Source organism: Anoplopoma fimbria, chromosome 17 (assembly GCF_027596085.1).
Source record: "Anoplopoma fimbria isolate UVic2021 breed Golden Eagle Sablefish chromosome 17, Afim_UVic_2022, whole genome shotgun sequence".
Lineage (NCBI taxonomy): Eukaryota > Metazoa > Chordata > Actinopteri > Perciformes > Anoplopomatidae > Anoplopoma > Anoplopoma fimbria.
Window position 1 is genome coordinate 12,363,462 of NC_072465.1, and position 13,427 is coordinate 12,376,888.

The 13,427-nt window shown below is 38.3% G+C and overlaps 1 protein-coding gene across 1 annotated transcript in view; it reads right to left on the reverse strand.

Annotated features, from left to right (window-relative positions):
* ptprga (protein tyrosine phosphatase receptor type Ga) overlaps nt 1-13,427 on the reverse strand; it is a 428,569-nt gene that overhangs the window by 169,750 nt on the left and 245,392 nt on the right. Inside the window, exons 3-4 of the mRNA XM_054616971.1 lie at nt 9,800-9,982; nt 1,949-2,097 (exon numbers count right to left, since the gene is read on the reverse strand). Coding sequence (XP_054472946.1) covers nt 1,949-2,097; nt 9,800-9,982 — 332 coding nt within the window. The remainder of the gene's footprint in view (nt 1-1,948; nt 2,098-9,799; nt 9,983-13,427) is intronic.

Below are 13,427 nucleotides of genomic sequence, written 5' to 3' on the forward strand. Positions count from 1 at the left end.
ATTGTATTTTTTTCTAAATACTTGCTTCTTAGCATTAGTACTTTTAATAATGGTTTAAAAGCTGCTTAGTGCTAGTGTTAGTAAGTTAAACAGGTCATAATTCGTTCTCTAATATCTATTTTATTTTGCTTTGAAAACAGCTCCTTCAAACAACTTTACTTATTCATGTCTTTTGCCAAAAACTAAATTTTACATGATTGCATTTGAACAAATAAGGATTACATTATGATTTACCTTCGGCAAATTCTCCATTTCATTGAGCAGATCTTGAACGCACCATGCAAGTCAGTGAGAACATCTTTTACATGCTTACAGCACTTTATTGTGAAACTACCACTAGAAAAGTTGAACATGTCATGTTTTGGGTGGGGGTGGGGGGTTCTACAACACAACTTGAAGCAGCGTATTCAAAATATTCATAAGCCCTCATTTGAAAGTTGATCTGATCTTGAACATGACTTCGCCCTTTCAGAGGGCCATGTTATCCATTCTGGGGAGATCTGATAGCTAGTCTGAATTTCATTCCAAGCTAAAGGAAAATAGAAGAATTATGAAATGATTTTCCACGACAACACAAGATTTTACTTTTTTCCATGTGATTTCAATAAATGGAATATTGGTCAACTGTTTCCCAGGTTTTCTGGGACACATGGAAACACTGTTAGTTTATTAACTCATATAAACTAAAATGGCAAAATGTAGCACATTCAGATTTTGCAGTAAAAGAACAGCTGATTTCAGTTAAGAAAACAAACTCTAATTGGATCTAAAGCCTTTTAAAGAATCCCTCAAACATGGTATGGTTTGAGTACAGTTAAAAGCAGGCATGTAAACCCTGTTGGTTAAGGTCAAGGAAAAGTGGTGATCAGGGTTAAATTATAATAATGTCTACACTGATTACTAGCATGAGACAGGCTTCTGAAGACGAACCTTTGCTCCCCCTGACCTCCACAGCAGTACTGGATGCCAATTTAGATGAATCTCTCCGTACTGAGCTGCATTGCCTTCAGATATTCTTGCCGGCATTAACTTACTATTTCACCGGCACATTTTCATGTTCCATCCTCATTAGCACAGAGTTTGTAATGTGGTCGTGTTATAAAGTGCGTTTAAAAATTGGATTGGCCCTCACTGCTGTTGCAGAATAAAAACCGAATAAAGAAAAAGTTTTACATAAACATGAGGGACAGAACTCAGAGGGCGCACTCATCAAGTCAAGGTAAATTGATGGTGATTAGCTAAGTTAACGCAAAGGGAGAGTAGTCGCAAACCTTCCAGTGTAAACATGGAGAAACAGAGCCTAAATTACATCTGCAACAAACTAAATGAAGAGCATTGACAAAGCCAGTCCAGGTTATGATAGACCCAAAAGTGGTCTCTTGCTGGCAAATAAGCCCAACCTAAAGTAATTCCTTCCTACTCAGTCAGAAAATTAAAAAAACAGCTACTGTGATTGAGTTGCCATTTAGAATTAGAATTTGCAGTTTTGGCCAGTGCTGTTCCTGTTTAAGAAGCACTTTGTTCAAAACTTACGATGCCTGCTACACTGTGTTATATTATGCGAAATATGGTTAATTGACCGTTCAGACATCCTGGAACCTTCATAGTCAAATTTCAGTGGGTTCTCTTAAATCATAAGACAATTTATTTGTCACTTGCAGCTGTCACTAAAATGTCTCTTAAAAGCTCACCAAGGCCAAGCAGTTTTTGGAGACAGGACCCCCGACTGTCAACTGGTATTTCGCACACTGCTCTTTCGTGAAAATGACTATTAAAACACATGTTATCTTGATAGGGTTAATTTATATGTGATTTATTAGGACATATATATATATAATTATTTATATATATCCTTAAATATTCATTCATTCATCAAATACACCTTTATCAAAGAAATGTCGCCACTTTCGTTACTGGGTTATGTCGAGTTGTGGTAGGTTGCACATACCTCCACTGGGTAACGGCGGCCGCTAATGCTGTGCTCAGAGCCTTCAGATCCGTTGTTTGGACCCCAATGAAACTCCACTTTTTCTGCCTTAAACCTCCCTGGTAGACCTGCTCCCCGTACGAAGTAATCATCCTTCAACATGATGGCCACTGGAAGAAAGACAGGAGGACAGAGAGTCATATATCATTCAGCATATTTTTCAACGTACACACGTATGTAATCATCCCTCTCAAAGAAACAGAACACAGAAAATTGGCGTCTGTTGTTGATGTGAAGGCCAACGTCAAAGATCAATCAGGAAGTCAATCGAATGTGTGTGAGGACACATACACAGTGTGAGACCTCTTTAAATTCTAAAGAGACAGCCAAACAAAAGGATTTATCCTGAGGACATGCCACAGGTAGATATGTGTTCATTGTTTCCATTTGCTCTGAGGAAGACGTGCTCACACAAGAACACTTCTGTCATTTTCTGTCCGCCTCCTAGGCAAGTCGTCAAATGAGGGGCTAATTTGCTGAGCAAATCGTTCTCTTCAGTGCAAACTGCCCTCGCAGGATCCTTTGTTATTCCATCACATCTCTCTGAAATGTAGAGAGAATAAAGAGGGGGCCTTATTTTCACGTTCATGAATGCAGCCGTACTTCATCCGTCCCATTTATAGAGGAAGCACTCAAGTGAGGAGAGTGACCCGTTTTAACATTTCATCTAGACGTTGGCCACGACTCTGAGTCATAAAGGATCACATAGACCTGACAAGACATTAACAGCCCATCTTAGATATTATGTGGGTATGAAATAGCATAGAATATGAGGTTTCTCAACCCTAACTCTTAGAAATAAAGTTTGCCATGACTCGAGTCTTATGAATTTAATAAGCAAATGAAGACTTTTGCAGCATTTTGTGATTAGAATACAAATTAAATATAACATCTTGTTTTAATGAACAAATACATTTTATAGCATTTCAATTTTTTTTTCATGTCTAACAACAGGCAAGATGGGCCACAGGATAATCTGAGACTTCAGTTTAAGTATAAAAGTATTAGCATTAAAATATATTTAAAGTACCATAAATAAAAGTATGCTTGATGCAGAATGGCCAATTTCAGATTATATATGTTGCACACTTGAACACAAAGGACTTCAAGGCGTGCATACGTTTTAAAGAATGTCTTTACTTCTCTGAAAGCACAGAATTACATGCACGTCAGCGCAACGTAACTGCATACTGCAGGCTGTTTCGGTCTACTGAATGAAGCAAGCGTAACGCTCCCGTTGCTTCTTACCAAAAGGAACCCTTAGCTGATTAAAGTGCATGTATGAGCTATTCTATTGTTATGTCCAACATTAGTGTTAGCCCCACATATATAATACTAAATTATGATGCATTCATTTGTTCTTCACTTTAATGTTGTATTAATCAATGTTGAGATTAATGCTGTATTTAATGTTGACAATTCAAAATATAAAATATGATGGAATATAATGCAGTGAGGCTATCAGGCATTCTGTATTGTTTTATATTTTTATTATAATATTTATTCTCCTGTAGCTCAACTTCTCTCATTTAGTGTAATCTCTGCTGAGTCATCACAGGTAGTCATATTGACATCTTTAAAAGAGCATGTTGTACCTAATCACATACAGTAATCCATTTTACTTTATTTACAAACCTCTGAATAGTTCCTGTGTGTTCAGCAAGATATCTGCTCAAAACTTTCTGCACATTCAAACATATCCAACATATATGTGTGAATGAGAATAATAAATTCACAATATTTCTATCTTCCTGCCCTTTATGGTCTGCTAGGAATGATGATACAGACTGGTACTGGTACTGCACCATAATGACCAAAATAATGTTCATATTATTCATCAAGGTTATTAATTGACTTTTCATTTAGTGATACAGCTTTTACTTCTCTCATATATATCATCCCTGTCATATGTATTGACTATTATGGCGTTTTTTCATCTTGTTCATTCTGTACATATTTCATCTACTAGCCTTCTGTTAGTAGTTTGAGATAATCTTCCCATCCGTAACATGTTAAATCCACATTTAAGGTTGAGAAAACCACTGTGACGTGTCTGAATTGAGTTTGTTCTGCAGGAGGTAGGGGGTCATCCTTTCCTACCTGCCCACAAAACGTTTAGCAGCATCTCCACCATGGTGATCCCTCTACAGGTGAAAACGCTCATCTGTCATTTAGAAACTGTGCAGAATAATTTGTGGGAAAAATGCAGGGATATTTGTCTTGTTAGCCATGCATTATGTAGCAGGGGGAGAGCTTGAAGCTGCGTGCCATTTTGTTTCACAGCTGCTGTTTGTGTTAGCGTTTTAACATGACTCTCTACATGCTGCGGCACCCCAAATCCATTTAAATCACGCTCTGCCTTGTTTCTTACTTTGCAGGTGGCCATCACCATCCTCGTCCTCTCTTTTTTTTAGCGGCGAGCAGCCTGGGTGGCCTTGGGGAGGTAGTTTGAGTTACTGAAGGCCTAGGGACGTTCTCTATCAAATGTGTCAGGGAATTTTTCACACTGACTGCGATGATGGGATCCTCTCTTTCTATGCCAGTGTCTCTTACTCTCATCTTGCCGGTCTGTGCTGGCGGGTGTCAGCCCTGGTGATCCTCTCCCTGAAGGTCAGCCTGTCGGTCCACTCCCACAGAGCATGACAGCACACATTGTGTCCGCCTCAGCTGATTGAGCTACCTGCACTCAGACAAACGGATGTCTCACATCTCAGCGGCGTACCCACGCTCGCTTGTGATGCAGTGACTAGGAGGTGGACAGGACATTTACTTGCTCTCTGTGACCTTAATCAGTCTCTGAAAATTGGGAAGGAAAAACAGGTACAGCAAGGGAATTTGGTTGCTAAGGGAATTTGAAAGCATGGAAGGATGCCTTGTTCTTCAGCTCCCCTGTCTTTTAATAGTCACAATGTTAAAAGGACAGCCATAAAGTCATTTTGTCATAGCCAAATATCTCACTTTACTAGATTTTTCAAAGTAAGCTGATTATTTTACTCTAACTGCTTCAGAGTAGTTACACTGTGTACTTTCCACTTCTGACGGAGCAGTTTACCGTACTTCCTGTCTTTGTGTTAAGCTATAGGCTAAAGCCTTCTGGCCCTAGACACAATGTAATTACATTGATATTGGTTTTAGACAGCGAGCAGGTGCATGTTCCAAATGTCGGTCTCTTTCTTTAATGTCTGCCATCGTCTCTCTTTGGCTTCATACTCCTCCAAAGATGAGCTCCAGCAGGCTGTCCACAGTGCTGAGCAGATTTTTGCTGTCAGCTGACTTCCAGTGAAGACGCATCACAACAACAGGGTGAAGGAGAGGACAGATTGCCACTGGCCATGAGCAGGCTTCAAACCAACTGTCTCAAACAGCACTTTCCTAAGTGATGGAATGGTGTTTGACATTATCTCTCTTGCTTTCATTTCACAATGTTGTGTGTATAACCCAATATGCTATATTAAGTGGTGAAAATGTATACTATTTATGTAACAAATAATGTATAATAACACTATAAAAACACTCTTTTTCAAGTTGAAAGAAATACTACATTTGAATTTTGACTTGAAATAACATCAACAAAATATACTTTAAATATCTGAAGTAAAAGTACTCATTATTGATGTTGGTACTTAATTTTGTAACTTAGTTTGTCGATGCTAAATGCTCATTTTAACTACTTACTGTTGACTAGATAAATCTATAATAATGAATCATAATTCATAAACTATTCATATAATTTCTAGGTAAAATCTTAATCTGAAAATTGCAGTAACTATAAATATATTAAGCTATTTATTTGGTATTGGTATGCCGCTATCACTCTGCTTACTTACTTACTGAAGTTGCAAGTTGTTATAAGTTATGGCATAGCATTCTGACGAATGATAACACATTACTAGAAAAATGAGAGTTGAACAATAACAAAATCTTCAGTATGTTGTTTGTTCCATCCACTCTTTTGTACTGTGGGGTGCAATTCATATCACACCCTCTAGGGGTCGCTAGCTGGTGACAACATACAATGCCATTAATAATAATAATAATAATAATCAATCCTTTATTAGTCCCACAATGGGGAAATTATTTCTCTGCATTTAACCCATCCCGGAGGAGCAGTGGGCCGCAATGAAGCGCCCGGGGAGCAACTTGGGGTTAGGTGTCTTGCTCAAGGACACCTCGGCATGTTGCCGGTAGAGGGGTTTGAACCGCCAACCTTGTGGTTACGGGACAAGTGCTCTACCTCATGTGCCACAGCCGCCCATTACCAATAGAAGTACCTTTGAAGTGATACTGATACCAATAGAGTACTTCATTTGATTCCCATAAAGTATCCCACTGGCAGCACTGATACTGCGGTGCAAGTGGAACTTTCAATTCCTATATAATGCAGAACGGTTTAATTAATTTTTTTTCCAACTTTCACGGCACAAGTCGTTATCAGAATGAAATATCCTGAAACACAGCATGGTCAGTTAATATATTATGTAGCACTGTAAATGCAAGATTTAAAATTCAGTTAGTGATAAGGTACTTTAAACAGATTTCTATGAAATTTCTGTACATTGTGGTTTGTTTTTTTTAACAGAGGATGAATCCTACTGTTTGTGCTGTCTAGGTCTCGGCACCATTAGCCCAAATTGTCTATTAAGAATGTGTTAGACATTTTTTGATAGTGCCAATTTGTCACCTGACTTTTGGAACAGATTTGAAAACTATGCCTTACTGGATACCCTTTTTTTCTCATTGCAGAGAAAAAGCCAAAGTTCACAAATGTTAAATGTTGTTAAAAGAAAAGCAGAAGGTCCCAAATATCTTTATATAAATAAAGAACTATGTGATCTGACCAGGCATTTGATGCCAGCTTTCAGCACTTTACTAGTTTTTGATGCTGACTATATTTTAATTGCAGATGTTTTATGCAAGTGACTAATGACTTTTATTCAAAGTCCTCTGTCATCATCTTCATCATTAGCCCTATAAATACACTATATTTTTATGTATCTGTCCTGTCAGGAGAGCAGATTTAAACTTTGCGTTGACATTCAGACTAAGAGAGAAATTGAAAGAGAAGCCATGGCAGCAGTTAGTAATTGTGTTGAAATGCAGCTCAGCAGCAGATGGGGATGATTGACAGTTTGTTTTATCGCAGGATGTCACACTGTTTCTTTCCTGTGCATTACACTTGCGAGGACAAACACAATTTCTCATGTATTTGATTTGTGTTTGGTCCAATAGCAAGAATACAATAATCTTCTGTATAGGGATTTCTATCAGATATTTTGAATGTCAGTAAGAAACATTGTGTTCTGGACAACTAAACAAAAGGAGGACAGGGGGTTCAAAAACACAGTCTGACTTATTGCCATATGACAAAGCCTGCTGTGAGCCTCACTCATTTACAATAATTAGCACATCTCAGGCCAAAGGCGATATGTTCTATCCAGGCAAAGAATATGACAAGAATAAGTCCTTTTATAGTCTCCTAGAAGCTTGGTATTAATTGAAATAGTCATTTTACATTGGGCAGAAAAGTATTGGACAGAACAAATAACACATTATGAATTTGCTATGTTGACATTATTCTTTACCTGAAGTAGGGCACTTCCGCATTGTGTCATCTCATAATCTTACTTCAGATTTAAAGCGAAAGTGCTTTGCTAGTGTTGTAAGAAAAGAAACAGTTTTTATGCTTTTGAAAAAACTGTTATTAAATGTTAGATATTAGTGTAGATAGCGCTCTTCTCCATCCCATAATTACTGTGAGTCCATCATGTCAGCCTCAACCAATACTCATTTCATATGTAGCCTCCCATTTAGATTGTATAAGCACCTCTTGGAATATTGACCCAATACACCGCTATAGCCAGCCTACAAGATATAACATGTTAATGAGTGAGCTTTATAAACGCTGGTAGTTACAAACTGCTTCCTTCTTTCACGTCTATGTGTTATGCTAAGCTAAGCTAACCGGGCTGTAACCTTTCATTTAATGGACAGACATGAGAGTGGTAACGATCTTTGTCCATGTCCAAATATTTGTTAGACATATAATATGTCATTTGTTTAGATGTGTTTTTGAAAGGGTCAGGTAATTCTATTTGTTGCAATCTCCCTTCGTCATTATGGCTAATAAGATTCCACACAACAAATCTGCTTAGTGAAGTTAGTTAACCTACAGACAATTTTGCAATTTATTCAAATGTGTCATCACATAAGACTCACACATCCTCGACTGATCAAATGATGGGATGTAAAACATTATTGTGCTAAACACACAGCTGTGCTCTGGTCAGCACTCAGAGTGCTTGTCAACAGTGATTCCAACCATCTGTGGCCTCTGCCTCTCAGAAGCCTTTAAACTCCATTTCTCCACTGTGGGTGAAGGATCATCCATCTTACTGACAACCTGGAATTGTGAAAAATACCTGTGGCTGACAACGAGGGTCCTCGAGACGCCAAGAGAGCCGAATGCAGATGGCCCGGTGCTGAACCCTTCGGGTGGCGACACCTGCTATGACACTTGTACTAATACGGATGCAGCATGTCTGAATGAAAATGCGATGTGTAATCTTCATCATAAATGACTTGCTGCGTATTGTACCTGTCTGGTTTTATAATCATGTGCGGGGAAGTGATGCAACAGATGTTAAACCTGCAGACACCTGCCAATATGAGCTGGGATTATTAGAGGTGTCACACTTCAACTTCTCTTTCTCTCTGCACTGTTGTCTGTCACAGCGTTGTATGGTTAACAACATCATCTCATTAAAAACTGGAAAGTTTCCTTGGAAGAACATGACGCTGCTATTTTGAGGTTTGTGACTAAATATTGCATCTTAACTTTGGTAAATATGATGTTCAGTGATAAGTAAAGATTATACAAATTAAATTGAGGATCAAGGATAAATCAGCTTTTTTACACAGTTGGTCTAAAGTTTTTAGCATAATTTATATAATTTATGATAACTTTGTACTTAGTTTTTTGAGATCTGGGAACATTAGGACATTGTTACAATGATGCGGCGAGACAATTAGTAGTGCAACAATAAAGCATGTGTAAACAAGCCAACAGTTTATCCAGATGATCTAAACCGCTTTATTTAAAGGAAAATAGAAAGTGAGCACATGCAGATGTTAGCCATAACCCCTCCTTACAGAAGAAACTGTAAGCACACAACTATGGTTAAAACAGCAGTTAAGAAAATTGAACCGTGAGTACTTCTGAGTAATGCTGCCATGTTCCCAGACCTTAGCAATCAACCCTGTATGCCCAAAGTTATGTTTCCCGCCCAAAACTGCATTTAACAAGATTACCTTTGAACACATCATGATGACCTTATAATTTACCTTTGCCCAATACTCATTCTCACTGAATGAACTTTAGCTGTTAGCTCCGTTATTCAGCCAAGCAGGATCGTGCTGCAATGATTGTGCCAGTGGACAAAAGGTTAGCAATTTATAATAATCTGATGTGTCCTACAAAGTTTGAAGGCCAGTGGATTCAATGTGTTTTGCTTTGAAGAAACTATAAGATTAACTGGCAAGCATCCCAATCTTCAGGACCTGCCACTAGTGGGGCAACAAATAAACTAAAATGAAAAACTGGGGAACCTAAAAGTGTTGCTTAACAAATCAAATCAGCACATGGTTGCTTTTCAGTCTTCCCTAAATTTGCCATTATATATGCTTAGTTACTCATTTTCAAAGTGTAACTGACAAAAAATGAGTGTAGGGGAAAGTTTATCCCACAAAAGTAGAGAAACGATAATCCAGAATAAATCCAATCTGCAACAGGAGCCTGTGTTGGCTTTGCTGTACCTGTTTTGCCGGTGTTCTTCATAGATGTCTTATTGGAGGATTCTGTATCGAAGCCCTTCAGTGTCAGTTCCTGATACTCTGTGGATACTTGGGTATCCTGGTCCACAATGTTGATTGGTGACTGGTTCCTCTCTCTGCATTCTGGGTATGCTGATGCCCAGCCTTCATCCGGCCCATATATACCTGAGGGAGACAAGAAATGCAACAGGGTCCCTCATCACTAGAAGGACACACCTTGATGTGAAGCTGAGTGGGCTTTAGAGGGATTCATCAGAGGAAAATTACTTTTCCAGAACCAACTCATATCCTCTGAAACAGCGACAGACAGTGAGCATTGCCAACTCATCTGTATTCCAATGAAACTCACAGAATAAACATCATAAGCCTATTGTGAATAAAGAACTTCAAAATGTTATTATTATAAAGGCATGATGCTGCTATTTGTGACATTGTATACACTAATAAAATCTAGATTAGGTTTTGAACTGCTGACCTCTCAACTCCCCCTCAGACAACACCTCTGCATTGACCTCTGCATTGACACAGTGATAAAGTCAATCACAAAGAAAATCTTTATATTTGTATATCAATAGCATTGACTTAGAATAAAGATAATTAAAATTACTTTTGATGTAGTTACTACTACATTGAAGTGTCACTGGATGTTGCGTGAGACCCCCTGACCCCACCCCTGAAAACAACCACTACTTTGACAGGAATAGGAGCGAAGCTGGAAAATAGTCACTGGTGTTACTTAATGGTATTTGTGTTCATGACTGGAAGTATAAATGTAATAAGAGGACACATCTTATCACTTGTCTTCATTTAATGGGACTCCAAAATGCATTTGTTTTGAGCTAAATTAGAATTTGTTGTTTTACTTGTATGAAGTTGTAAAAAAGCTTATATGAAGGGTCGATAAAGCTGCAAAACATTATCTGACCTATTTTGGTTGAATAACGGATCACACCACACATCTCTGGTAGGTGTGGTTAGAGGTGTGCTTTGTTGTACCTGTAACCATACCTAACAGTGATGGCATACTGTACTGACCCACCTGAGTACATGTTTACATCACTGCAGTGAGGTTCAACCTCTGGAGATCAGTGTTTTTCAGCTACTGTTAAGATGCTCTTTGAGCTAAAGTATAAACATTCATGGCAGTTGTGAAGTTCTCATATATCAGTATCAAGCCTATTGGAGTTTATTATTAACATTAGCTTGTTTTTGAGGATTTATCTTTTTTCATTGTTGGTAATCATATTTACAGTCCTTTACTGTTGCTTTGACCCAGTTTCATCTTATCTCAACGGTGCACTCGATACAGACCACAAGTCCACTACTATAACTGCCTGCATGCGGCCTGACACAACAAATATCCAAAGACTTTAGACTTTGATGTTATATTGTAGAAATTGTTCTTATGCTTTTGCTTTACTACAAACTGGTGCACTATTCCTCCATGTATGCTTGTTATTTTGCTACATACTCATACCTGTCTCAGACTTGCATCATGAGATAGAGGACCTAGCTTATAGCCCACATGACCCTAATTAATTGCTCTACATTCAGATAATCTCATTTGTGTTGTTCACAGAGCTGCTTTGCTTCAGAAACATTTTCCATTCAAGCAGCTCTGTGAGCAGCACAGACCTATAATTCTCCTGTCAGTGGAAACGAGACGCGAGCCATTAAAAGCTGTTTTCATTGAGACGTCACTGGAAAACCGGCGAGGTGTATTGCTGTGGCATTTACTGGAATATGTAGAAAAACAGGTGAAGTTGATGTGTTGATTCAGCTGTCAAAACAGCAGTCAACTGTTTTTTGGGTTTTTTTTAGCCATGTAAAGGCCAATGAAATGGTAGCACATGGCTGTCACTGGTCTATTTATTAGGTCTACTGTGGACAACTGTGATTTCATTTCTGTACAACGAGATCACTCATGTTGCTTAACGCTACTGTTAACAACTACTGCAACTACGCTGGCTGTGAAGTTAGTTTACACCCTGAACACGTCTGATAAATGGGGGCAATCGGATTTGAGAAGTTGACTGACAGTGGTATAGCAGAAGGTGGTGGAGGTCCATCTACATGCTTCATCTGACTAGTCTGCATCAGATCATTGGGAGAGGCATATACCCTACATTACATCAGTTTAAAAAGTCAACTACTGCACTACTGTGTAGAGTAATTCTGCTCTAGATCACAGTGTAAATTCAGCAGAATCTACTGTACATATTATCAGTATTTCAGTGTATTTCTATCAGTACAACAATATAAGACAAAACGTCCTTGTGCAAGGTTAATTCATTCTGACTGACACAGTTTGTGCTCTGTTTTCCTCACTGTTTAGCTGCTGTTCATGAAACTCAACACTACTTGTTGCCGTGTCACTAAGAATATATCTTCTGATAAGATAATGCCCGCTGAACCACGGGAAGCATTTCATATGAAATAAGTGGAGGAAGTGTTAAGCTGGTATGAACAGCAAATGAAAACAGCAAATGGAAGGAAATAAATAAAACAATCTGATAAAGACCTGGATCTCTCTTTAGTTGAGGTGAATGGAGGCCACACATTTGTTCTTAAAACTGCATGTCTGATACGAGGATGCCTGGATGCTACATGTTAAAGACACACTATGTAACATAAGCATTACTTGTTTGTATGTGTGTAATGAAAAGCTTAAAACACTTTGCATTTCCCTGTGATGACTTGGGGAGGTTTAAAACCACGTTTCAGGAGTTTTAAAACAGTGTCTAACCTGTTTCTATGTTTAAACACATGATGAGACATGATGAAATAGTAAAATTCAGAAGAGTCTTATGCTGAAATAATAATAAGATATAACCTTGTAAATATGTACAAAGATGGTTGTGATTCCTTATGTTGACGACTCAATGCCATTCCAAAACAAAGATTGGATACCTGGAATTTCTCTACTTCAGACTTATTCTTTTTGAGTAACGAAGTTAGAAGAAGGTAAAATATGATCTTTTGATACATCAATGGTTTTAGAAACTCTGACCTTGTGGGAGTGTCTGGCATTATAGACTTCCACACTGGCAGGCAAGCAGAAATGCAGTCAATTGCTATTTTCCTCAAGAAATCCAATCCTAAAGCTACTTAAAAGGAGGCAGCCTCCATAACTGTTTTATTTACTGATAAACAACAGCACTGCTGGAGAATTGTCCCGCGTTGGTGGAGGTGTGGGCCTCTCTGAGTGTGCGCTTCTTTATATTGCATTTTTACAGGAAAGCATGCATGAATGCCATCTCTTACATCCCACTCACTTTTATTCTTTCACTGAAACATCATGAATATCAATCCAAGAGTACATCCATAAATATGTATGTCTGACAACAACTGGATGGCTGAAGCATTTGCGGGGATCTTAACGGCTACATGCCCACACTTTATCTTGAAACCTTAACACTTTTTGGATGTACAGGGTGTTATGTGATGAAACAAGCAGCTATGGAAAGTCACTAAATCTTTGGGGGCGAAAGAGGAAAATGCAAAAGTAGAAGAATATTGAGAGGAGAGCTAGTTAGATAGACAAAGTTGGAGAAGAAAAAGGTGGATGAGGTCAGTGCCATGGGAATGGTGACAGAATCTTTTTTTTTGT